This window comes from Acipenser ruthenus, unplaced genomic scaffold (genome assembly GCF_902713425.1).
Source record: "Acipenser ruthenus unplaced genomic scaffold, fAciRut3.2 maternal haplotype, whole genome shotgun sequence".
NCBI classification, from domain to species: Eukaryota; Metazoa; Chordata; class Actinopteri; order Acipenseriformes; family Acipenseridae; genus Acipenser; species Acipenser ruthenus.
In genome coordinates, this window is record NW_026708843.1 from 192,696 (window position 1) to 217,699 (window position 25,004).

The 25,004-nt window shown below is 40.2% G+C and overlaps 3 protein-coding genes across 4 annotated transcripts; 2 read left to right on the forward strand and 1 right to left on the reverse strand.

The window, feature by feature from the left end:
* Positions 1-341: 341 nt before the first annotated feature.
* On the reverse strand, positions 342-4,648 carry LOC117410094 (E3 ubiquitin-protein ligase TRIM39-like). Its single transcript, XM_059021864.1, has 6 exons — positions 3,979-4,648; positions 2,981-3,320; positions 2,491-2,586; positions 2,178-2,411; positions 1,757-1,907; positions 342-1,228 (listed from the first exon to the last, which is right to left on the reverse strand). The coding sequence occupies exons 1-6, from the start codon at positions 4,239-4,241 to the stop codon at positions 681-683; spliced, it is 1,632 nt and encodes a 543-aa protein (XP_058877847.1). The 5' UTR covers positions 4,242-4,648; the 3' UTR covers positions 342-680.
* Positions 4,649-6,627: 1,979 nt separating this feature from the next.
* On the forward strand, positions 6,628-11,465 carry LOC117963014 (E3 ubiquitin-protein ligase TRIM39-like). The gene is made up of 5 exons (XM_059021857.1): positions 6,628-7,225; positions 7,629-7,773; positions 7,853-8,086; positions 8,358-8,508; positions 8,954-11,465. Exons 1-5 carry the CDS (start codon positions 6,963-6,965, stop codon positions 9,622-9,624), a joined length of 1,464 nt encoding a protein of 487 aa, XP_058877840.1. The 5' UTR covers positions 6,628-6,962; the 3' UTR covers positions 9,625-11,465.
* A 1,363-nt stretch (positions 11,466-12,828) lies between these two features.
* On the forward strand, positions 12,829-20,879 carry LOC117968749 (E3 ubiquitin-protein ligase TRIM39-like). Of its 2 annotated transcripts, none has more exons than XM_059021862.1 (6): positions 12,829-13,200; positions 13,662-14,001; positions 18,483-18,578; positions 18,658-18,891; positions 19,137-19,287; positions 20,156-20,879. In XM_059021862.1, exons 1-6 carry the CDS (start codon positions 12,938-12,940, stop codon positions 20,701-20,703), a joined length of 1,632 nt encoding a protein of 543 aa, XP_058877845.1. In that variant the 5' UTR covers positions 12,829-12,937; the 3' UTR covers positions 20,704-20,879. The 2 variants fall into 2 exon arrangements, with proteins under 2 accessions (XP_058877845.1, XP_058877846.1); XM_059021863.1 differs by lacking the exon at positions 12,829-13,200 and adding an exon at positions 13,384-13,404.
* The last annotated feature ends 4,125 nt before the right edge of the window (positions 20,880-25,004 follow it).

Here is a 25,004-nt window from a genome sequence, read left to right on the forward strand (position 1 = left end):
AGGAAGGCAGTCCAGCGCCCGGCTGTTAGGATTCTCCAGACGAGATCACAGCAGCTCACAGCCAGGTAAAGGCAGATTGAAAATGATAAGAACTCAATATTGGTTGAGCTGCAGAACCCAGAAGCACTCAGAATGACTGAATCACAAACAGCGTGTATTAATAAGAGAAAGAGATTACAGTCACCTCTGAAGATCCCTATTCTTGAATAAATGCTGTTAAAACAAACCAGAATGAACTGCTTTAAAAGTGTTTTTTTTAAATTTAGCACTATAGGAAGGTGAGGGACAATAGCACTGGCTACACAATGCTAGTGTCACACAAAAATGGATCCCCCTTCCTATTGTATAGTAAATTACATTTATTTCATTCATGCAGTCTCTCAAAAATAAAAACTCACAATAAACAAGTGTTATTATTCATCTTACACAGAGCAACACCCCCACCTGGTGGACAAAATGGGACAAGATATTCGTTTTTTAGTAGTAAGTAGTAACTGTTTTTCTTGCGCTAAACAAGGGTGTAAATCAACGTTCTTTGCTCAGTTTAGCTTTAGCAATCTTTTTTTTTCTTTTAAATACTTGCATGTCTCAAAAAAGTATTAAAAAAACAAGGCAATCTAATTTCTTCAACACAAGAAAGGAGGGACCAGTGATCATGTTCCTCGTGCTGGTAATCTGTATTAATCTGTGCAGATATGCGGGCAGATGATCAGTGGAGCTGCGTTTTTACCATCATAATAAAGACCAGGACAAAAGAATGGATAGAGTTTCTCAGTGAAGGTGTCAGTGAAAGTGTAGATGTGAGATCTGGTCTCCACATTGTAAAAGGAGAGCTGCCCTCCCTCATAATCCAGATACACCCCCAGCTTCCGGGGCTTCGGGCTCATGGGGAGGGGAGTCCGGGGGTCAGTGACAGCACTGAACTGATTATTTTCTTCATTCCACCTAATAACCCAGAATCCCTGCTGGGGTTTCACAGTGAAAGACCACTTCCTCTGAGAAGACTCTCTGGTGACTCCGAGTGCCCAGTATATCTTCTCCCCTACCTCCACCTCCCAGTAGTGTCTCCCTGAGGTGAAGCCCTCCCTGCCCAGGACATAGATCTTCATATCAAATCTCTTTGGATTCTCAGGGAGAGGCTGTCGTATATTCCCATGGTTGACTTGTTTTCCATCCTTAGACAGGATGAGATAGGCCTGTGCTGTATCAGGGTCCAGAGTCACGTCAACTGTGGAGCAGAGTGTGGGGGTAAAACATATACAATATAATACACTGACCATGTGAGATACAAACATCCTGCTCCACAGATATAAAAACAAGAGCACTTGGAAAAATCGAAAATATACTCAATGCTGGAGAAATTCCTTGTCAGGTTTTCACAGAATTGGATAGGCGATTCTCCAGGTATAAGTTAGACTTTTATTCTGTCTGCAGATGAAAAATTGACCCCTCATGAAAAGCCTAGTGTTCTGATTATGTGTTTGAGAGTGGAATGGAGAAGGGTGTTACTGTACTACAGACAGTATGATGATGAAAACATTGGAACTTGTTATTTTCATATTGTGGCCCTTCTGAAAACACAAAACAACTCTCACGGTATTCTTCATAAATTCAGTAATAATGATCTGAAAGCAGGTACTCAACTCCATCTAATGGAAGAAGAGGAAGAAGAAGAGGAAGAGGAAGAAGATGAAGATGAAGACAAAGACGAAGAGGAAGAAAAAGACGATGCGGCTCACATATGTATTGCACCAACCTGCTATAGTTGCTTTCATCAACTCCACCTTCCAGAATCCCTCAACATGGTCTTTGAGTCGAGACACAGCTTTCCTCAGAGTCCAGAAAGAGTCGTCTATGTTATCAAAGAGCTGCTGAGCAGCAGGAGGGGCGCAGACAGACTGGAAACTCTACAGGGGAGTGTGGAGAAAAGGATTCATCAGCCAAGCAGCACAGGGGCTGCAACACTGGACTGAGCAGCTGGGGAGGTCTTTCAGTGTGTACAGGAAATAATCAGGAGGACCCCAGAATCTTACAGAAAGACCAGCGACCAAACTGAACACAAGCATTGACCGTGCTTTGAGCTAGATAAACCCCATCGTAAAAACAAACAGCAGTGTGTTTAAAAGTCCAGATACTGAACCCCCATTCAGTGCATCTGCATTGAAACGTGGTCTGACCTGCAGAAAGTGGATGTGATCCTCTGTCTCAGAAAGCTGCTCCATCTCAGCCTTCCTCTTTCTCAGCTTCTGGATCTCCTGCTCCAGTTGTTCCCTTTGCTCGTCGGCCAGACTCACTGCAGCCTTCTCTTTAGCTCCAATCAGCTCTCCCACCTCTGTCCTGATTCTCTCAATGGAGCGGATCAGCTCAGACAGGACCTGCTCGCTTTCAGCCCTTTCCTTGTGTGCCGAGAGCTAGTTAGAGGAGGGAGGGGATCAGTGACACGCCTCCCCTGACAATACCATGTCTTTGTTAGACTGTTCTCGCACTCACCTTGAGAGACTCCACAGCCTGATTCAGTCTCTCCAGCTCTTTCAGTCTCTCTTCAATGAGATTTTCTATTTCTGCCTGTCTCTCCCCCAGCTCCTTCTGCACAGAACAAGATGGGCAGAAACAGATACACAGCGATGCAATATTACTGAAGCAATACCGTCAAACTGAAACACTAAAAATACTGTGCTATTATTATTATAATGGTAATGTACATGATATGATTGATTTGGAAAAGCATTTAATAATAATAATAATAATAATAATAATAATAATAATAATAATAATAATAATAATAATAATAATAATAAACATTGGCTGGACCAGCGTGTTTCTAACATTCACATATATGTTTACAGTAGTATATAAAAATACAGCAATTGCATTTCAAACATTATACCATGAAAAGTAGACCACTATGAAATGTGTACAAGGGATTCAACACACTGTACACAGTATAGGAAGCCTTGACACTCTAGTTTAAACAGTGTACCTTTTTCTCCGCCCTCCCTTTCGCTGATGAGACAATTGAATGGTCCGAGTGGTCGCTGTCTATGCACAGCGCGCAGATACAACTCTGATCGGTTGTGCAGTAAAGCTCCAGCAATCTCTGGTGCTGTTTGCAAAGCTTCTGCTCCAAATCTCTGAGAGGCTGGACCAGCGCGTGCCTCTTCAACCCCGCGGTCTCGTAGTGTGGCTGCAGGTGCGCTTCGCAGTACGAGCACAGGCACATCAAACACGACCTGACCGCTCTGCGCTTTATCTCGCTGGGGCAGAAATCACAAGGCACGTCTCCGAGCTCAGCAGAGACAGGAGCGGGAGCGGGGGGTTCCCTTAATAAAATAACACGGAAAACAACGCGTTCAAGCATTTTAAAACACCAACGGGACTTCATATCGACAATGCAGTGTGTGTAATGCAGTATATCGAGTACAAGGTCCTGCAGAAATCGCGTGAATGAATCCCTTTGAAATGTTAAACATGCATTACACATTATATCATAATAAAAGTTACATTCATTTTTGCAAACCATAAAATTCACACCAAGTTTTGAAATACTGTAGCGTGCACAGGGTTAGGGGTCAGGGATGGTAGGTGACGCAATCTAAACATGACGACATAAGCCTGATCTCTGCTCCTGTTTTGTACAGCGGGATCGGCGCTATGCTTCAAAGCGGGAGGTCCCGGGCCCGCGTCAGACCTCCGCCTGTGAGAAGCTCCTGCTTCCGGGAACAGAGATTCGCCACAATACATTCAAAATCCCCCAATGAAAAATACATATCACATTTTAAACACGCAGAGATATTTCAGACAAAGCTTCTGAACGCAACACACGTGATGTGGGTTCCGCTTTGTTCCAAACACAGTATCAGAACTGAAGTAGTTTGCAGAGGCTGTCACTGCGCGTCAAAGTTACAACCAGCTCGCCTATTTCGAGAATATATTTTCTTTAGTACTATCAGAGGGCTATAGCACAGGTACAGTACATACCTTTTCGAGTCGAGTCTTCTCGTTTTCTTCAATTCCTCCACCAGTTCGTTAAGGACGTTGCTTTTGCGCAGAACGGGCCTGGGAGTGAAAGTCTCCCGGCACTGGGGGCAGCTGTACACGCCGGTTTGGTCACTCTGGTCCCAGTAGCTCCCGATACAGTCCAGACAGAAGCTGTGTCCGCACGGAATGGTTGCGGGCTCGGTGAAGAGGTCCAGACACACGGAGCAGGAGAACTTCTCCTCTGGAGACGCCGCTGTCGCCATCGCTGCTGTCCGTCAGGGAGAAAGCTGGAGAAACGAAACTGAAAACTGCAGGAAGTCAGACTAGCGGAGCTATGAAATGAGTTCACAAACACTGTGCAGCGAGGCGGGGTTTGGCAACAGAAAAACAACCGTGTCGTGTTGCTGTGTGTTTTAAATGAAATAAATAAATAAAAACACATTGATACGCAGTTATTAAATGCATCGAAGCGCTTCTTTAAATACAGCGAGACAGAATCCCCCCGCTGCTCGGTAAGTGTATCCGTGCACGAAGGCTAATCAAGCCTTTGAATTAAAACACCAACACGCTCTCTTCTATCCAAACCAATGCGGCCGTTCCAGTTTGGGGACTTTTCCATTGCATTAAAACAGCAGATCTAAAAAGAATGCCTTTTTAACAGAGTCATGCGCGCCGAACAGGTACAACAGCTGCTTTTAAATATCATGCACAAACTGTGTTCTGAAGGTAAATGTGAAATAAATAAATATATAAATATATATATATATATATATATATATATATATATATATATATATATATATATATTATTCCAGACGCTGCTTGTTTTCTACACAGATACATATTAGTAAGACCTCACCTAGAATATTGTGTTCAGTTCTGGTCACCTCCTTACAAAAAGGATATTGCTGCTCTAGAAAGAGTGCAAAGAAGAACAACCAGAATTATCCCGGGTTTAAAAGGCATGTCGTATGCAGACAGGCTAAAAGAATTGAATCTGTTCAGTCTTGAACAAACGCGACGATCTGATTCAAGCATTCAAAATCCTAAAAGGTATTGACAATGTCAACCCGGGGGACTTCTTTGACTTGAAAAAAGAAAAAAGTACCAGGGGTCATAAATGGAGATTAGATAAAGGGGCATTCAGAACAGAAAATAGGAGGCACTTTTTTACACAGAGAATTGTGAGGGTCTGGAACCAACTGCCCAGTAATGTTGTTGAAGCTGACACCATGGGATCCTTCAAGAAGCTGCTTGATGCGATTCTGGGATCAATAAGCTACTAACAACCAAACGAGCAAGATGGACTGAATGGCCTCCTCTCGTTTGTAAACTTTCTTATGTTCTTATGTTCTTATATGTAGATATCAAACGCAAGTACCCACGATGATGGAGTAGTGGTTAGGGCTCTGGACTCTTAATCGGAGGGTTGTGGGTTCAATCTCAGGTGGAGGGACGCTGCTGCTGTACCCTTGAGCAAGGTACTTTACCTAGATTACTCCAGTAAAAACCCAACTGTATAAATGGGTAATTGTATGTAAAAAATAATGTGATCTCTTGTGACAATTGTAAGTCGCCCTGGATAAGGGCGTCTGCTAAGAAATAAATATATGTAGAATTGGAATCAGTTTTTACAAACCGTGTGATTAGTAAATTAACAGCTGGCGAGTAGGTTTTCGTTGATGTCTAGTTAAATAAATCACTACTGACAGACTTCAGCCTTTTCCGCTGTCTCGTCCGATTTTAAACACAACCTTCAGTGAATGTACAAGAGCCGGGACAGTAAACAAGTCGGCGTTTTAAGAAACTGGAATAACGCGCCTCTGAACAAAATCGTGCAGGCGCATACAAGGTATAGAAAAACGAGACCGCTTGAAACGGGTCAGCGTTCACGGGACCCCTGCTTACAGGAGTTGGGGTGCAGTCCTGATCACGCCACTTCAGCAATTACCCCCGAAGAAAAATAGTTACAGGTGCATTTTTTGGAACACAGAGTAACTTTGTAATGGGCAATGGCAGAATACACACGCACACAATGAACTACGCGTGTGATACTTTGTAATAACTAATAATAATAAAAATAATAAAAGCAGACGCCCTTATCCAGGGCGACTTACAACTGTTACAAGATATCACATTATTTTTACATACAATTCCCCATTTATACAGCTGGGTTTTTACTGGAGCAATCTAGGTAAAGTACCTTGCTCAAGGGTACAGCAGCAGCGTCCCCCACCTGGGATTGAACCCACGACCCTCCGGTCAAGAGTCCAGAGCCCCAACCACTATTCCACACTGCTGCCATAATAATAATAATAATAATAATAATAATAATAATAATAATAATAATAATAATATATTCTTCATATATTCTTCAATGATGTTATTGTATCAACCACACACACACACACACACAAAAATGCAAACACTGACCGCGGTGTAAAGGTTGTGTTTCAAAGAAATAGCACAACAAGGATGAAGGGTGGGCTTTGTAGATAGCAAATAGACAATATCAGCTTTCAAAATGTGATAGGGATAGACTCGCTATTCTGTATGTGGCCAGTTGGCGATTATGGGGTTAAAATGAAAAGAACCTGCAGCTGACACGCCCCCTGAAAGACAGCAGCAGGACACGTGCTCTTATTTATTTATTTATTTATTTATTTATTTATTTATTTATTTATTTATTTATTTGATCTACAACGCATAGTTTTAACAGCGCGCAAGTGAAGGAGAGAAGGTCTGGCTCGATCAAACAGCGTCCTGTCTGAAACAAACTCAACATTCAGTCTCTGTTTGGTGGCCGGTGTTTAATCTCCATTTTCACTTCATTTAAGACACACAGCAGCACGACACGGTTGTTATTCTGTTGCCAAACCCCGCCTCGCTGCGCAGTTTGTGAACTCATTTCATAGCTCCGCTAGTCTGACTTCCTGCAGTTTTCAGTTTCGTTTCTCTAGCTTTCTCCCTGACGGACAGCAGCGATGGCGACAGCGGCGTCTCCAGAGGAGAAGTTCTCCTGCTCCGTGTGTCTGGACCTCTTCACTGAGCCCGCAACCATTCCGTGCGGACACAGCTTCTGCCTGGACTGTATCGGGAGCTACTGGGACCTGAGTGACCAAACCGGCGTGTACAGCTGCCCCCAGTGCCGGGAGACTTTCACTCCCAGGCCCGTTCTGCGCAAAAGCAACGTCCTTAACGAACTGGTGGAGGAATTGAAGAAAACGAGAAGACTCGACTCGAAAAGGTATGTACTGTACCTGTGCTATAGCCCTCTGATAGTACTAAAGAAAATATATTCTCAAAATAGGCGCTCTGTTTCTAACTTTGGCGGAGGTCTGACGCGAGCCCGGGACCTCCCGCTTTGAAGCATAGCGCCGATCCCGCTGTACAAAACAGGAGCAGATATCAGGCTTATGTCGTCATGTTTAGATTGCGTCACTATCATCCCTGACCCATACCCCGTGCACGCTACAGTATTTCAAAACTTGGTGTGCATTTTATGGTTTGCAAAAATGAATGTAACTTTTATTAGCATCTAATGTGTAATGCATGCCTAACATTTCAAAGGGATTCATTCACACGATTTCTACAGGACCTTGTACTCGATATTCTGCATTACATACACTGCATTGTCAATATTGCTTCAGTAATATTGCATCGCTGTGTATCTGTTTCTGCCCATCTTGTTCTGTGCAGAAGGAGCTGGGGGAGAGACAGGCGGAAATAGAAAATCTCATTGAGGAGAGACTGAAAGAGCTGGAGAGACTGAATCAGGCTGTGGAGTCTCTCAAGGTGAGTGCGAGAACAGTCTAACAAAGACATGGTATTGTCAGGGGAGGCGTGTCACTGATCCCCTCCCTCCTCTAACTAGCTCTCGGCACACAAGGAAAGGGCTGAAAGCGAGCAGGTCCTGTCTGAGCTGATCCGCTCCATGGAGAGAATCAGGACGGAGGTGGGAGAGCTGATTGGAGCTAAAGAGAAGGCTGCAGTGAGTCGGGCCGACGAGCAAAGAGAACAACTGGAGCAGGAGATCCAGGAGCTGAGAAAGAGGAAGGCTGAGATGGAGCAGCTTTCTAAGACAGAGGAGCACATCCACTTTCTGCAGGTCAGACCACGTTTCAATGCAGATGCACTGAATGGAGGTTCAGTATCAGGACTTTTAAACACACTGCTGTTTGTTTTTACAATGGGGTTTATCTAGCTGAAAGCACGGTCAATGCTTGTGTTCAGTTTGGTCGCTGGTGTTTCTGTAAGATTCTGGGGTCCTCCTGATTATTTCCTGTACACACTGAAAGACCTCCCCAACTGCTCAGTCCAGTGTTGCAGCCCCTGTGCTGCTTGGCTGATGAATCCTTTTCTCCACACTCCCCCTGTAGAGTTTCCAGTCTGTCTGCGCCCCTCCTGCTGCTCAGCAGCTCTTTGATAACATAGACGACTCTTTCTGGACTCTGAGGAAAGCTGTGTCTCGACTCAAAGACCATGTTGAGGGATTCTGGAAGGTGGAGTTGATGAAAGCAGCTATAGCAGGTTGGTACAATAAATATGTGAGCTGCATAGTACCAGATGCAGTTATAGATATTATTATTATTATTATTATTATTATTATTATTATTATTATTTAAACAGCATTAGTTTGATTTCTGCTTTCAGATTTCTTATTTTTGAAGATCAGATCATTTTAAGTGAATTTATGAAGAATATCGTGAGAGATGTTTTGTGTTTTCAGAAGGGCCACAATATGAAAACAACACGTTCCAATGTTTTAGTTATCATACTGTCTGTAGTACAGTAACACCTTTCTCCATTCCACTCTCAGACACATAATCAGAACACTAGGCGTTTCACGAGGGGTCCGTTTTTATCTGCAGCGAGAATACAAGACTAACTTCTCTCTGGAGAATCGCCAATCCAATTCTGTGAAAACTTGACAAGGAATTTCTGCAGCACTGAGTATATTTTCCATTTTTCCAAGCGCTCTTTTCCATGTTCCTGACGGCTCAGATTTTGTGTTTATATCTGTGGAGTAGGATGTTTGTATCTGACATGTTCAGTGTGTTATATTGTATATGTTTTACCCCCACTCTCTTCTCCACAGTGGACGTGACTCTGGACCCTGATACAGCACACCCCAGACTCATCCTGTCTAAGGATGGAAAACAAGTCAAAGATGGGAATAAACGACAACCTCTCCCTGACAATCCAAAGAGATTTGATACACATATCTGTGTCCTGGGCAGGGAGGGCTTCACCTCAGGGAGACACTACTGGGAGGTGGAGGTGGGGAAGAAGATACACTGGGGACTCGGAGTCACCAGAGAGTCTTCTCAGAGGAAGGGGGGTATCACTGAGAACCCCCAGAAAGGATTCTGGACTGTTAGGTGGGATTGTGTGGGCAGTCAGTTCTATGCTGCGACTGAACCCGTGACTCCCCTCCCCCTGAGCCTGAAGCCCCGGAAGCTGGGGGTGTATCTGGATTATGAGGGAGGGCAGCTTTCCTTTTACAATGAAGAGACCAGATCTCACATCTACACTTTCACTGACACCTTCACTGAGAAACTCTATCCACTGTTTTCTCCTGGTCTTTATTCCTTTGGTAAAAATGCAGCTCCACTGATCATCTGCCCGCATACCTGCACTGACTAATACAGATTACTAGCACGAGGAACATGATCACAGGCTCCCCTTTTCTTATGTTGAAGATATTTTGGTTCCTTGTTTTTATACTTTTTCTTTGAGAAATGCAGATATTTTAAAGAAAAAAACTAATCCGAGAGAATGAAATCGACTTCAGCACAAAAAATTAGTATTTATAATAATAATAAAAAAAATACTAATACATTACTAAATAATAATTAAAAAAAATCTACCCATTGTGTCCACTAGGTGGGAGTGTTACTCTGTGTAAAATGAATTACACTATGTAACACAATTTTTGTTCCTGGGTAGTAAGTGTTATTTCCTAATTGCTTATGCCTCAAAAGTATAGAAAATGGCTATTATTCCCCACAAACTTTGCTTTTGTGACCAGGACAGTGATATTTTGAAATTTACCTATTTCCAATGAGAAAACAGGCGAATTTGTGTCTTTTCGTTCACATAAAGTCAGAAAAAAACAACATATGAATCCAAATTAACATGTATTTATACTAAAGTAATACAAAAATTACTACAAAAGATTTAGAAGTGAGTAGTTTTTCGAGATTTACGATTATACTGTAAATCACTTTCAGGAATCAGCCCCCAAATGTAGTCTCCCATCATGGGAGATTTTTTTTGAGAGCCTGCATGGATGAATAAATATAATTTACTGTACAGTACGACAGGGGACCCATTTTTGTGTGACACCAGCCTTGTGTAGCAAGAGCTATTGTCCCTCACCTTCCTATAGTGCTAAATTCACCAAACCAAAAAAAAAACTTTTAAAGCAGTTTATTCTAGTTTATTTTTAACAGCATTTATTCAAGAATAGAGATCTTCAGAGGTGATTGTAATCTCTTTCTCTTATTAATACACGCTGTTTGTGCTTCAGTCATTCTGAGTGCTTCTGGGTTCTGCAGCTCCTCCAATATCGAGTTCTTATCATTTTAGATCCGTCTTTACCTGGCTGTGAGCTGCTGTGATCTCGTCTGGAGAATCCTAACAGCCGGGCGCTGGACTGCCGTCCTCACTCCATTCAAGTCTATATAAATGTAGAGTGGGCGGGGCTGGCAGAGTTGAAAGGTCACGCTGTCACGTGATGTGAATGGAACGCGCAAGGCTGTCTGACAGTTAGGATTCACCAGACCAGCTCCCAGCAGATCACAGCCAGGTAAAGGCAGATTGTATAAATAGATAGATAGATAGATAGCTATCGCACTGCATTGTTGCTCTCCAGTGTTGTACACTTCCCATGAAGGATGATGTGGGATGGAAAGACTGTGGATTTTTACATTGGAGACTCTGAGTCCTACAGGACTGAATGCAGAACACGGCTTCAGCTGTTTTCTCCCTGATAGATGCATGCTTGGATACTTCTACTGGGAAATGCAGCGATGTGTTCAATCTATGAAGTGATGCTATATCTATACACACAGTGCTTTATATAGCACTGAATTGACTTGGGTTGGGGCAGCTATTGATATCTTGTAATACTGATAGATTATTGATATTGTGAACATAGAATCAAATCTAATTTTAAATAAGATAATATTGAAATGTGTGATCATAAATTAAAATGAAGTCTGAAGGATGGATGTTTTGAAATATTTGTATTGTGTTTTAATAGCACTGTTTGCGCTTTGTGATGCTGAATATTTGAATTGCGGGTTTTTCAATGATTGTCTCGTTAATGAGCTCATTGAGGTCACGTGGTAAGGTGTGTAATGGTGAGGAGGCGTGTCTATTCACTACAGACTGGGGAAGACCGTCTGGACAAAACGTGGCTTTGTTATTAACTGTGTTCTTTTTAAATAGTACAGAATAAAGAATGGGAATTTGATCTACGATCTGTTACTATGGTGTTCGACCTCTGTTTGCATCAATTGTTTTCAATGTTGGGATGTAAAGACTTGAAAAACTCCACAGGGAAGCGCATACCGTTTGCTATCAATGTGACAAACCTATTGTAAATAAAAAACAACGTAATTCAATATAAATATGACATTGTCATATACACGTGCCTACCTTCCATGATATAAAATATTCTGAGCAAGCAGGCACACGGAGACACGAATGTGTGTAAGAATTTAATCTGAGCTGAACTCCGTGTCGGTGTCACACAGAGCGGCACAGAGAGTCCCTGTAAAAGTCTGCATTGCAACCCAGCATAGATATGATGGCCCTGATTATCAAAAGTGTCTCCCGACAGTCCGAAACTCGCTGGCTCCGTCCGTTTCATCACAACTCTTATCCCGAACGTTGTTTCCATTATAAAATTAAAAACTTTTCCCACAGCTGGAATGGGTGCAATTTACAGAAAGGTGGCGGGATAACTATTCAGTATTTAAACGAGACACCTCTATGTTAATGACGTAAATGACAGTTTTTACGTCATTTCAGGATGTCAGTCAATGGACAGGTGGGATTGAAAGGTAGTGAGAGAAAATCAAAAACAGATGCGCGTTTCAGGAGACACGGAGAAACAAGAGAAGATACATTTAATAGAACACAATAATAAAGCAAAGTACCTCAGGACAGAGAGAGAAAACAAAGAAAAAAGTAAATTTAGAGAGGTCATTTCAATGTGATTTTGTAAATGTATGTTCTGTAATCATGCAATTATAGTTTCATATACTCGTTTGAATTTTATGCAAATTAATTACACTTCAGTTTATAAAAATCTATCATGCATCTTATTTCATATTGTACTTTAGTGATATAATTTACACTTCCTGTAAACTGCACTGTGTTTAAATATGAATCTTGCATTGTAATAATAATAATAATCTTTATTTTATATAGCGCCTCTCATAGTGGATCACCATCACAACGCGCTTTACAAGATACGAGACTAGGGCGTGTGAAGGATGCATGAGCTGCAGAGTCACTTACAACAACGTCTCACCGAGAGACGGAGCACAAGGAGGTTCAGTGACTTGCTCAGGGTCACACACACACAGGGAGTCAGTGGCTGAGCTGGGATTTTAACCTACTGGTTACAAGCCCGTTTCTTTAACCACTGGACCACAGAGTCTCCCTGTATTTTAACTCTGTACTGCCCTGTGACACTTGTGTAAGGCGCCTGACAAATAATAATAATAATAATAATAATAATAATAATAATAATAATAATAATAATAACCTGTGTTAAAGAATGACTCAGCTGTGAGTAATACTGGCAGCACCAGACGGTGGTTGTTCTGTTGCCAAAGCCCGCCTCGCTGTGCGCCTTTGCGCGCTCATTTCATAGCTCCGCTAGTCTGACTTCCCGGAGTTTTAAGTTTCGTTTCTCCAGCTTTCTCCCTGACGGACAGCAGCGATGGCGACAGCGGCGTCTCCAGAGGAGAAGTTCTCCTGCTCCATATGTCTGGACCTCTTCACCGAGCCCGGAACCGTTCCGTGCGGACACAGCTTCTGCCTGGACTGCATCGGGAGCTACTGGGACCTGAGTGACCAAACCGGCGACTACAGCTGCCCCCAGTGCCGGGAGACTTTCACTCCCAGGCCCGTTCTGCGCAAAAGCAACGTCCTTAACGAACTGGTGGAGGAATTGAAGAAAACGAGAGGACTCGACTCGAAAAGGTATGTACTGTACCTGTGCTATAGCCCTCTGATAGTACTAAAGAAAATATATTCTCGAAATAGGCGCGCTGTTTGTAATTTTGGCGCGCAATGACAGCCTCTCCAAACTACTTCAGTTCTGATACTGTGTTGGAACAAAGCGGAGCCCACATCGCGTGTGTTGCGTTGGAAGCTTTGTTTGAAATATCTCTGTGTGTTTAAAATGTAATGTGTATTTTTCATTTGGTGATTTTGAATAGATTTTAAACCTGGTGTTCATTTTAACATTAAAAAAATGAATGGACCATTTATTACCATTTAATGTGTAATGCATGCTTAACATTTCAAAGGGATTCATTCACACGATTTCTGCAGGACCTTGTACTCGATATACTGCATTACATACACTGCATTGTCAATATGAAGTCCCGTTGGTGTTTTAAAATGCTTGAACGCGTTGTTTTCCATGTTATTTTATTAAGGGAACCCCCCGCTCCCGCTCCTGTCTCTGCTGAGCTCGGAGACGTGCCTTGTGATTTCTGCCCCACCGAGTTAAAGCGCGGAGCGGTCAGGTCGTGTTTGACGTGCCGGGGCTCGTACTGCGAAGCGCACCTGCAGCCACACTACGAGACCGCGTGGTTGAAGAGGCACGCGCTGGTCCAGCCTCTCAGAGATTTGGAGCAGAAGCTTTGCAAACAGCACCAGAGATTGCTGGAGCTTTACTGCAGAACCGATCAGAGCTGTATCTGCATGACGTGTACTCTCAAAGATCACCACACCCACGCTGCTATCCTAGCAGAGGAAGGGAGAGCGGAGAAACAGGTATGCGTCTGTAAAAAAAAAGCCGAGTTTCTTTCTCAAGTGACAAAATATCTTATTTCGCGGCATCTCACGGTGCAAAAATAGCTATTTTCCAAGACATTTCACGATTTAAACATAATATTTATTAAAGCAGAAAAAATAGTCTTGTCACATTCAATCAAAATTGATCATTTTCTCTAGAGTTATTATGCAAATAATGCTCCTAAATTTTGAAATCTTATTTGACCAACAGTTAATGTTAAATTGCAAAATATTTCGGTTTTTTTTACACTGTTATATTAGACCAGCAAAAGAGAGGGCGGAGAAAGAGGTGGGTGCAATGTATGAGTTTGTATTTCTGTGCTGTGTTTGTATTTCTATGCTGTGTTTGTATTTCTATGCTGTGTTTGTATTTCTGTGCTGTGTTTGTATTTCTGTGCTGTGTTTGTATTTCTGTGCTGTGTTTGTATTTCTGTGCTGTGTTTGTATTTCTGTGCTGTGTTTGTATTTCTATGCTGTGTTTGTATTTCTATGTGTGTTTGTATTTCTGTGCTGTGTTTGTATTTCTATGCTGTGTGTGTGTTTGTATTTCTATGCTGTGTTTGTATTTCTATGCTGTGTGTGTGTGTGTTTGTATTTATATGCAGTGTTTGTATTTCTATGCTGTGTGTGTGTGTTTGTATTTCTATGCTGTGTTTGTATTTCTATGCTGTGTTTGTATTTCTATGCTGTGTTTGTATTTCTGTGCTGTGTGTGTGTTTGTATTTCTGTGCTGTGTTTGTATTTCTGTGCTGTGTTTGTATTTCTGTGCTGTGTTTGTATTTCTGTGCTGTGTTTGTATTTCTGTGCTGTGTTTGTATTTCTATGCTGTGTTTGTATTTCTATGCTGTGTTTGTATTTCTGTGCTGTGTGTGTGTGTTTGTATTTCTATGCTGTGTTTGTATTTCTATGCTGTGTTTGTATTTCTATGCTGTGTTTGTATTTCTGTGCTGTGTTTGTATTTCTGTGCTGTGTTTGTATTTCTGTGCTGTGTTTGTATTTCTATGCTGTGTGTGTGTTTGTATTTCTGTGCTGTGTTTGTATTTCTGTGCTGTGTGTGTGTGTTTGTATTTCTATGCTGTGTGTGTATTTCTATGCTGTGTGTGTGTTTGTATTTCTATGCTGTGTTTGTATTTCTATGCTGTGTTTGTATTTCTATGCTGTGTTTGTATTTCTATGCTGTGTTTGTATTTCTATGCTGTGTTTGTATTTCTGTGCTGTGTGTGTGTGTTTGTATTTCTATGCTGTGCTTGTATTTCTGTGCTGTGTTTGTATTTCTGTGCTGTGTTTGTATTTCTATGCTGTGTTTGTATTTCTATGCTGTGTTTGTATTTCTGTGCTGTGTTTGTATTTCTATGCTGTGTGTGTGTTTGTATTTCTGTGCTGTGTTTGTATTTCTATGCTGTGTGTGTGTGTTTGTATTTCTATGCTGTGTTTGTATTTCTATGCTGTGTTTGTATTTCTGTGCTGTGTGTGTGTTTGTATTTCTGTGCTGTGTTTGTATTTCTGTGCTGTGTTTGTATTTCTATGCTGTGTTTGTATTTCTATGCTGTGTTTGTATTTCTATGCTGTGTTTGTATTTCTATGCTGTGTTTGTATTTCTATGCTGTGTGTGTGTGTTTGTATTTCTATGCTGTGTTTGTATTTCTATGCTGTGTTTGTATTTCTGTGCTGTGTGTGTGTTTGTATTTCTATGCTGTGTTTGTATTTCTGTGCTGTGTTTGTATTTCTGTGCTGTGTGTGTGTGTTTGTATTTCTGTGCTGTGTTTGTATTTCTATGCTGTGTTTGTATTTCTATGCTGTGTTTGTATTTCTGTGCTGTGTTTGTATTTCTATGCTGTGTGTGTGTGTTTGTATTTCTGTGCTGTGTTTGTATTTCTATGCTGTGTTTGTATTTCTATGCTGTGTGTGTGTGTTTGTATTTCTGTGCTGTGTTTGTATTTCTATGCTGTGTTTGTATTTCTATGCTGTGTGTGTGTGTTTGTATTTCTGTGCTGTGTTTGTATTTCTATGCTGTGTTTGTATTTCTATGCTGTGTTTGTATTTCTATGCTGTGTTTGTATTTCTATGCTGTGTGTGTGTTTGTATTTCTGTGCTGTGTTTGTATTTCTATGCTGTGTGTGTGTGTTTGTATTTCTATGCTGTGTTTGTATTTCTATGCTGTGTTTGTATTTCTGTGCTGTGTGTGTGTTTGTATTTCTATGCTGTGTTTGTATTTCTGTGCTGTGTGTGTGTGTTTGTATTTCTGTGCTGTGTTTGTATTTCTATGCTGTGTTTGTATTTCTATGCTGTGTTTGTATTTCTGTGCTGTGTTTGTATTTCTATGCTGTGTGTGTGTGTTTGTATTTCTGTGCTGTGTTTGTATTTCTATGCTGTGTTTGTATTTCTATGCTGTGTGTGTGTGTTTGTATTTCTGTGCTGTGTTTGTATTTCTATGCTGTGTTTGTATTTCTATGCTGTGTGTGTGTGTTTGTATTTCTGTGCTGTGTTTGTATTTCTATGCTGTGTTTGTATTTCTATGCTGTGTTTGTATTTCTATGCTGTGTTTGTATTTCTATGCTGTGTTAGTATTTCTGTGCTGTGTTTGTATTTCTGTGCTGTGTTTGTATTTCTGTGCTGTGTTTGTATTTCTATGCTGTGTGTGTGTTTGTATTTCTGTGCTGTGTGTGTGTGTTTGTATTTCTATGCTGTGTTTGTATTTCTATGCTGTGTGTGTGTTTGTATTTCTGTGCTGTGTTTGTATTTCTATGCTGTGTGTGTGTGTTTGTATTTCTATGCTGTGTTTGTATTTCTATGCTGTGTTTGTATTTCTATGCTGTGTTTGTATTTCTATGCTGTGTTTGTATTTCTATGCTGTGTTTGTATTTCTGTGCTGTGTGTGTGTGTTTGTATTTCTATGCTGTGTTTGTATTTCTATGCTGTGTGTGTTTGTATTTCTATGCTGTGTTTGTATTTCTATGCTGTGTTTGTATTTCTATGCTGTGTTTGTATTTCTATGCTGTGTTTGTATTTCTATGCTGTGTTTGTATTTCTGTGCTGTGTTTGTATTTCTATGCTGTGTTTGTATTTCTATGCTGTGTTTGTATTTCTATGCTGTGTTTGTATTTCTGTGCTGTGTTTGTATTTCTATGCTGTGTGTGTGTTTGTATTTCTGTGCTGTGTTTGTATTTCTGTGCTGTGTGTGTGTGTTTGTATTTCTATGCTGTGTTTGTATTTCTATGCTGTGTGTGTGTGTTTGTATTTCTATGCTGTGTTTGTATTTCTATGCTGTGTGTGTTTGTATTTCTATGCTGTGTGTGTGTGTTTGTATTTCTGTGCTGTGTTTGTATTTCTATGCTGTGTTTGTATTTCTATGCTGTGTGTGTGTGTTTGTATTTCTATGCTGTGTTTGTATTTCTATGCTGTGTGTGTGTTTGTATTTCTATGCTGTGTTTGTATTTCTATGCTGTGTTTGTATTTCTGTGCTGTGTTTGTATTTCTATGCTGTGTTTGTATTTCTATGCTGTGTTTGTATTTCTATGCTGTGTGAGTTTGTATTTCTAATCTGGTATAGCTTCTTAACTAGAACGTTGTCCAGAAGGTGCTCCAGATTTTGAGTCAGTCCATTCAATAGGTCCAGTCGCACTGGCATTCTGACAGTACAAATTGAGAACATTGCAATGCATGTGTTGTTTTATCTATTGCTAATGGATTATGAGATGTTTAACTGCTGGTTATCTCTTGAATATTCATTTGAATGATGTTCTATCCCATCAAACTGCCTTGAAATAGATTCACCCCAAACTCAGCAATCCTGCACTTGTGGATCCAGTCAAACTGAACAGATTGAATCACAGACAACGTAACCACTAGAACTTGACTATCTTCAGTGAACTAAAAACAATATTTTACTGTCAAAGAGCAGCAAGCAGACCATGTTTTTTTACATGAATTATTTCTTAGCAGGCACCCTTATCCAGGGCGACTTACAATTGTTACAAGATATCACATTATTTTTACATACAATTACCCATTTTTACAGTTGGTATGAGGCTGTGTGGTCCAGTGGTTAAAGAAAAGGGCTTGTAACCAGAAGGTCCCTGGTTCAAATCCCACCCCACCCACTGACTCATTGTGTGACCCTGAGCAAGTCACTTAACCTCCTTGTGCTCCGTCTTTCGGGTGAGACGTAATTGTAAGTGACTCTGCAGCTGATGCATAGTTCACACCCACTAGTCTCTGTAAGTCGCCTTAGATAAAGGCGTCTGCTAAATAAACACATAATATTAATACATATTTTCTATCTATATTATTATTATTATTTTTATTATTATTATTATTATTATTATTATTATTATTATTATTATTATTATTATTATACAGTTCACATGGCTGTGCTTTGTGTGACAGAACACAAACAAATGAAACTTCAGAAGCACTAAAAAGAAAAGAAATGAATTTTCTGTTTGTTTTTGTCTGTGCAGAAGGAGTTGGGGAAAAGACAGGCGGAAATAGAAAATCTCATTGAGGAGAGACTGAAAGAGCTGGAGAGACTGAATCAGGCTGTGGAGTCTCTCAAGGTGAGTGCGAGAACAGTCTAACAAAGACATGGTATTGTCAGGGGAGGCGTGTCACTGATCCCCTCCCTCCTCTAACTAGCTCTCTGCACACAAGGAAAGGGCTGAAAGCGAGCAGGTCCTGTCTGAGCTGATCCGCTCCATTGAGAGAATCAGGACGGAGGTGGGAGAGCTGATTGGAGCTAAAGAGAAGGCTGCAGTGAGTCGGGCCGACGAGCAAAGAGAACAACTGGAGCAGGAGATCCAGGAGCTGAGAAAGAGGAAGGCTGAGATGGAGCAGCTTTCTGAGACAGAGGATCACATCCACTTTCTGCAGGTCAGACCATGTTTCGATGCAGATGCACTGAATGGGGGTTCAGTATCAGGACTTTTAAACACACTGCTGTTTGTTTTTACAATGGGGTTTATCTAGCTCAAAGCATGGTCAATGCTTGTGTTCAGTTTGGTCGCTGGTCTTTCTGTAAGATTCTGGGATCTCCCTGATTTTTTCCTGCTCAGCCCAGTGTTGCAGCCCCTGTGCTGCTTGGCTGACGAATCCTTTTTCCCACACTCCCCCTGTAGAGTTTCCAGTCTGTCTGCGCCCCTCCTGCTACTCAGCAGCTCTTTGATAACATAGACGACTCTTTCTGGACTCTGAGGAAAGCTGTGTCTCGACTCAAAGACCACCTCGAGGGATTCTGGAAGGTGGAGTTGATGAAAGCAACTATAGCAGGTTGGTGCAAATAATATGTGAGCTGTCAGTACAAAATCACTGGTGCACCAGATGCAATAGTAGGATTCAATAAGATTGAATAATTATAACTCAGGTTATGCAGAATAGTGCTGGAGATGCTGTGGGACAATAATAATAATTAACAGCAGGGTGCGGTGTTTCACAGTGATTTCTGTTAAGCAGGAACAAACTTCTCTGAGCTTCAATAAGATTGAAGAGGTGCAAAGGTGCTTTGAGGTTTCATAAGATCTCCAGTTTGGAAAATAATAATTCAAACCAGCAGGGGCGGTGTTTCTAGTATTGCACAGGTTTCTGTCATACAGTAATGATCAAAACAACTTAATACTTTTCAAGTGAGATGTTTTCCCAACTTTTGCCAGTAAAACCATAATTTTACTTATTTCTATATAATCAATGGTGTCAAAACTTACGGAGGACATTCTTTATTCCTATTGAGGGTTCATTATTATTATTATTTATTTATTTATTAATTAATTAATTAGCAGACGTCCTTATCCAGGGCGACTCACAATTGTTACAAGATATCACATTATTTTTACATACAATTATCCATTTATACAGTTGGTTTTTTTACTGGAGCAATCTAGGTAAAGTACCTTGCTCAAGGGTACAGCAGCAGTGTCTCCCACCTGGGATTGAACCCATGACTCTCCGGTCAAGAGTCCAGAGCCCTAACCTCTACCCCACACTGCTGCCCCCATTGTTATGTAGTCTGCGCCCCTCATTGTTATGTAGTTCAAAGTTGTCTACTTTCTTTTTCATAGCTCTGGTTTTGTATTGACACCCGTGGAGTAGGATGTATGTTACTGACATGCTTTATACCCACCGTATCTTCTCTGCTCCACAGTTGACGTGACTCTGGACCCTGATACAGCACAGCCCGAGCTCATCCTGTCTAAGGATGGAAAACAAGTCAAAGATGGGAATAAACGACAACCTCTCCCTGACAATCCAAAGAGGTTTGATGAGTTTATCTATGTCCTGGGCAGGGAGGGCTTCACCTCAGGGAGACACTACTGGGAGGTGGAGGTGGGGGACAAGATCAGCTGGGGACTCGGAGTCACCAGAGAGTCTTCTCAGAGGAAGGGGGGTATCACTGAGAACCCACAGCAGGGATTCTGGACCATTTGGTGGAACGAGGAAAAGAATCGGTTCAGCGCTCTCACCAACCCCCAGATCCACCTCCCCAGGAGCCAGAAGCTACGGAAGCTGGGGGTGTATCTGGATTATGAGGGAGGGCAGCTCTCCTTTTACAATGTGGAGACCAGATCTCACATCTACACTTTCACCGACACCTTCACAGAGAAGCTCTATCCTATCTTTTGTCCTGGTCTTTATTCCTCTGGTAAAAACGCAGCTCCACTGATCATCTGCCCGCATACCTACACAGATTAATACAGATTACTAGCACGAGGAACACGATCACTGCCCCACCCTTTTTATTGCATTAAAAAATGTTCCTTCCTTGTTTTTATGCTTTTATACACACTTCATGTTGTCATCTCCATGTCATGTGAAATGGAAAAAAATATATAACACCGATGTAACAAAACCATGAATAAACTGGAGAATTTAATTCAAGTGGGTTTTGTGTGTGTGTTATTTTGTCCAACCCCCCCCCCCCCCCCAAAAAAAAAAACCTGCTGGTATTTAAGATTAAAGTCGTAGAAATTAAACTGGGGATCCATCTGGCTCTGTATAGAATGCATAAGAAGTAAAGCTAAAACTCTGGCTTTCTTCTCCGTTACTTGATTCAAATGATGGATTTATTTCTCACTGCATCCTGACCCTTGCCTGGTGTTTGAAATCATTTTGAATGACTCTGATTACAGTTTCTCAGTAGTAAGAAATTTCACCCTTCAATAGACAGACCCGGACACAAGACTGAAAGTTCAAGGAGCTGATGCGTTATTTTTAATAACACACACACACACACACACACACACACACACACACAGACAAAAACAAACACCTAGCTCTTACGAGCGCTGACTAAACACAAGCTCTTATTAACTTCATCAGCTTTATTCATAATACACTTTACACGTTTAGGAAATGGAAACGAACACCCCTTATATACATTAATCTCATATGGAGAGCTTCTCTGTGCAATTGTATGCTCCCAAAAACTCTTGACATCCCTGCATGTGTAGTTACTTCACTAGCTGTAACCTAGTTGCAATAGCAGGGAATCCCCAGCAGAGGGCAGACCTGGTGCATGAGTTTTTCCTTATTGGAAACTTCAGAATGGATCTACAGCTCAATAGTGTTGCGTCATCACCCTGTGGAATGAACTCCTTCTGCTTCATCAAGTCGAATGGAACCTGCGTTAATAATGTTGACTTATTTCCATATATTTAACGAAAAACTGACAGCAATAGAAAAATTTCACCTTTCCGAAATCTAACTAAAATACTATTATTATGGCTTCAGGTATAGACTTTTGCAATATTATTTGGTAGTTTCTTTAATTACATGATGTTAAATAAAATATCTAAATTATGTTTATATATATATATATATATATATATATATATATATATATATATATATATAATAAAACTGCACAACAAAATGCAAAATGTTTATTTATTGTTATTAATAATAATAATAATAATAATACCATAGCAGTTCTTCGTTTTACACCACATTCAGTAAATGTGTTAGAATATGAATCGATAACATTGGAGCCATATTAATCCAGAGAGCATATCCAATCAATCAATCAATCAATCAATCTTTATTTTCTATAGCGCCTTTCATAGCGGACCTCCATCACAAAGCGCTTTACAAGATGCAGTAACACCAAGAAAATCCATAACTTTAAATACAGAGAAATGCATCATACACGATATAAAAACAATGCATAATACATTAGACAAAGACACGGAGATGTGATCCCTTTTACTGGACGAACGAAGCAATAATACACCAGACGCTTTTCAGACCTCAGAGGTCTCTTCTGCAGTGGGAAAGTAGGAGAGAGAGAGAGATTGATGTTGATATTCAAAGATGGCATTTTCCACCTGCAGAAGAGACCTCTGAGGTCTGGAAAGCGTGTGATGTATTATCGTTTCGTTCGTCCGTGTCTTTGTCTAGAATATTAATTCAAAGTGTATTGTTTTGTTCATGTAATAATGAGTTGCCTGTCTACACATACAGCTAATTGTTTTATACACTGTAAAAACCCTGTCAAATGTGTTTTTAATATTAAGGAGACTGTGTGGTCCAGTGTTTAAAGAAAAGGGCTTGTAACCAAGCGGTCCCCGGTTCAAATCCCACCTCAGCCACTGACTCACTGTGTGACCCTGAGCAAGTCACTGAACCTCCTTGTGCTCCGTCTTTTGGGTGAGACGTAGTTGTAAGTGACTCTGCAGCTGATGCACAGCTCACACACCCTAGTCTCTGTAAGTCGCCTTGGATAAAGGCGTCTGCTAAATAAACACATAATAATAACCAGAAAAAGATATCGGATTTAAATATTCACATGCGACTTTTTCTTCAATCAAACGTGATAATGTGATACTAGGATGATCACGTGTTTAGAGATAATAATAATAATAATAATAATAATAATAATAATAATAATAATAATAATAATAATGTTAGACCTATTCATCAGCGATATAAAGTAACATTAATCTGTATACGTCCGAACACGCATGTACCCGATGATTTAAGCCTCTGGAGTTTGGATACAGTAAAACAGCTATGACTGCAATAGCTAAACGATTTAGCTCTCATTTCTCAGGGCCGCATCTGCAATAGCGAGACAAAACAGACCGAAGTTGTTTTTTACACCCACGCTGAGTAATTCTGCTATTTCAAGGCTTCACCAACCCCATATCCTGTTTGGTATTCATTTTGGTTGGACTGTAACATTTAATTGCCTGTATAGCCAGCTCTGGGCAATCGTTTTGCATCACCCTCTATATAGAATGACCTGATTCTGCTTTATAGAGTCCAATGAAAGCTGCTGAATAATTTTCCCTTGTTAACATATTGAATTCCACACCCTCTATATAAAATTACCTGATTCTGCTTCATAGAGTCCAATGAAAGCTGCTGAATAATGTTCCCTTGTTAACATATTGAATTCCATGAATATATAAACATGAATATGAGGTTAAATAAAATATATAAATTATGTTCATTATATATATATATATATATATAAATATATAAAATGAGTCTCAATCCTAAAATTCTAGGTGATGCAAAATATTTGGCCACAGCTGTATTTGCATTTTTTTCAATCGATTATCCCATAATAAGATAGGAAGTATTGATCCAGAGTTAAGTCTAAGTTTATTATACACACAAAATTATGTTTGCTGTTTTGCTGTTGCAAGTAACTAATGCAGAATACTTAAAAGCCATTGACAAGATCAAGTAAACGACATGCAGATAATGCAAGTTTATCGCAGATTCAGAAAACAGCGTTTTCTAAACACCAAACCCTTGCCGAATCTGCGCCCTAGTCGTTTGTAACTCGTTCTCACTGTAGCATAAGCAATTGAAAACCGTGCATGTATTTTGCATGATGAAAACACATCAGGGATTAAATGCGCACTACAGACACCCAGAACTGTATTGCCCCTTAAAACCAAACCATGTGTTTTTTATTAAGCACACGTCATTAACTGCGGTCCTCGTATTTACAGTGCAAACGTTATTAAAAAATTGACATGGCAAGATTCATTCATTTTTCTATACATAATCGACATCGTGTTTGCTAACCTATAAGAGACTGGCCAATCAGCAGAAATATTATTATTATTATTATTATTATTTTTATTATTATTATTATTATTATTATTATTTATTTATTTATTTATTTATTTATTTATTTATTTATTTATTTCTTAGCAGACGCCCTTATCCAGGGCGACCTACAATTGTTAGAAGATATCACATTATTTTTACATACAATTACACAATTTTTTTACACATTATTTTTACATACAATTCCCCATTTATACAGTTGGTTTTTTACTGGAGCAATCTAGGTAAAGTACCTTGCTCAAGGGTACAGCAGCAGTGTCCAACAGATGGGATTGAACCCACGAACCTCCTTACAATAATGTCATTTCGATATTTCGTCATTGATAGCTGGGACAAATTCAGAGCAAATCTATCGCCGGATTTGTAAAGCTATATTCTGACTGGGGAGCATTTGTGATGGAAAACGTGATAATTTGTTAAACTAATGAAAACACGGGTCTGGCGTTCTGTGGGAGTCTGGTTCCTCGAAGCGAAAAGTTGCGTGTGTTATGACATCATAATGGCGCACTTAAATATCCCTGATTTGAGATCGAATGATTTATCAAGCGTCTCATCTCTGGAACGCCTTCTCTTCGAGCATAAAAAAGAGCCTCTTCAAAATACATTTTTTTTGTATGTATTTATTTTAAATTATTTCAGAAATAAATATGTATTTTAAATCTGATCAGGTTTACAGATCTGCTGACTGTGAGCAAGATCACACACAGTAACTTAGAATATTATTTTTATTTTTATTTTGGTACCACTGTTATTATTATTATTATTATTATTATTATTATTATTATTATTATTATTATTATTTATTATTTAACTGCGGTCCTGCACGTTGGAATGATTTGTCAAATTTTGCCGTTGACTTTTACGTTATTTATTTCCGCTGATATTATTAATAATAATAATAATAATAATAA

Bases quoted from the DNA above. Each gene is read 5' to 3' on its own strand.
- LOC117410094 (XM_059021864.1), bottom strand. From the start codon at position 4,241: ATGGCGACAGCGGCGTCTCCAGAGGAGAAGTTCTCCTGCTCCGTGTGT. The intron at 1,908-2,177 runs GTCAGACCACGT...ACTCCCCTGTAG, and splicing joins ATCACATCCACTTTCTGCAG to AGTTTCCAGTCTGTCTGCGC. The intron at 1,229-1,756 runs GTTGGTGCAATA...TCTGCTCCACAG, and splicing joins GATGAAAGCAACTATAGCAG to TTGACGTGACTCTGGACCCT.
- LOC117963014 (XM_059021857.1), top strand. From the start codon at position 6,963: ATGGCGACAGCGGCGTCTCCAGAGGAGAAGTTCTCCTGCTCCGTGTGT. The intron at 7,226-7,628 runs GTATGTACTGTA...ATATTGCTTCAG, and splicing joins AGAAGACTCGACTCGAAAAG to TAATATTGCATCGCTGTGTA. The intron at 8,087-8,357 runs GTCAGACCACGT...CTCCCCCTGTAG, and splicing joins AGCACATCCACTTTCTGCAG to AGTTTCCAGTCTGTCTGCGC.
- LOC117968749 (XM_059021862.1), top strand. From the start codon at position 12,938: ATGGCGACAGCGGCGTCTCCAGAGGAGAAGTTCTCCTGCTCCATATGT. The intron at 18,892-19,136 runs GTCAGACCATGT...CTCCCCCTGTAG, and splicing joins ATCACATCCACTTTCTGCAG to AGTTTCCAGTCTGTCTGCGC. The intron at 19,288-20,155 runs GTTGGTGCAAAT...TCTGCTCCACAG, and splicing joins GATGAAAGCAACTATAGCAG to TTGACGTGACTCTGGACCCT.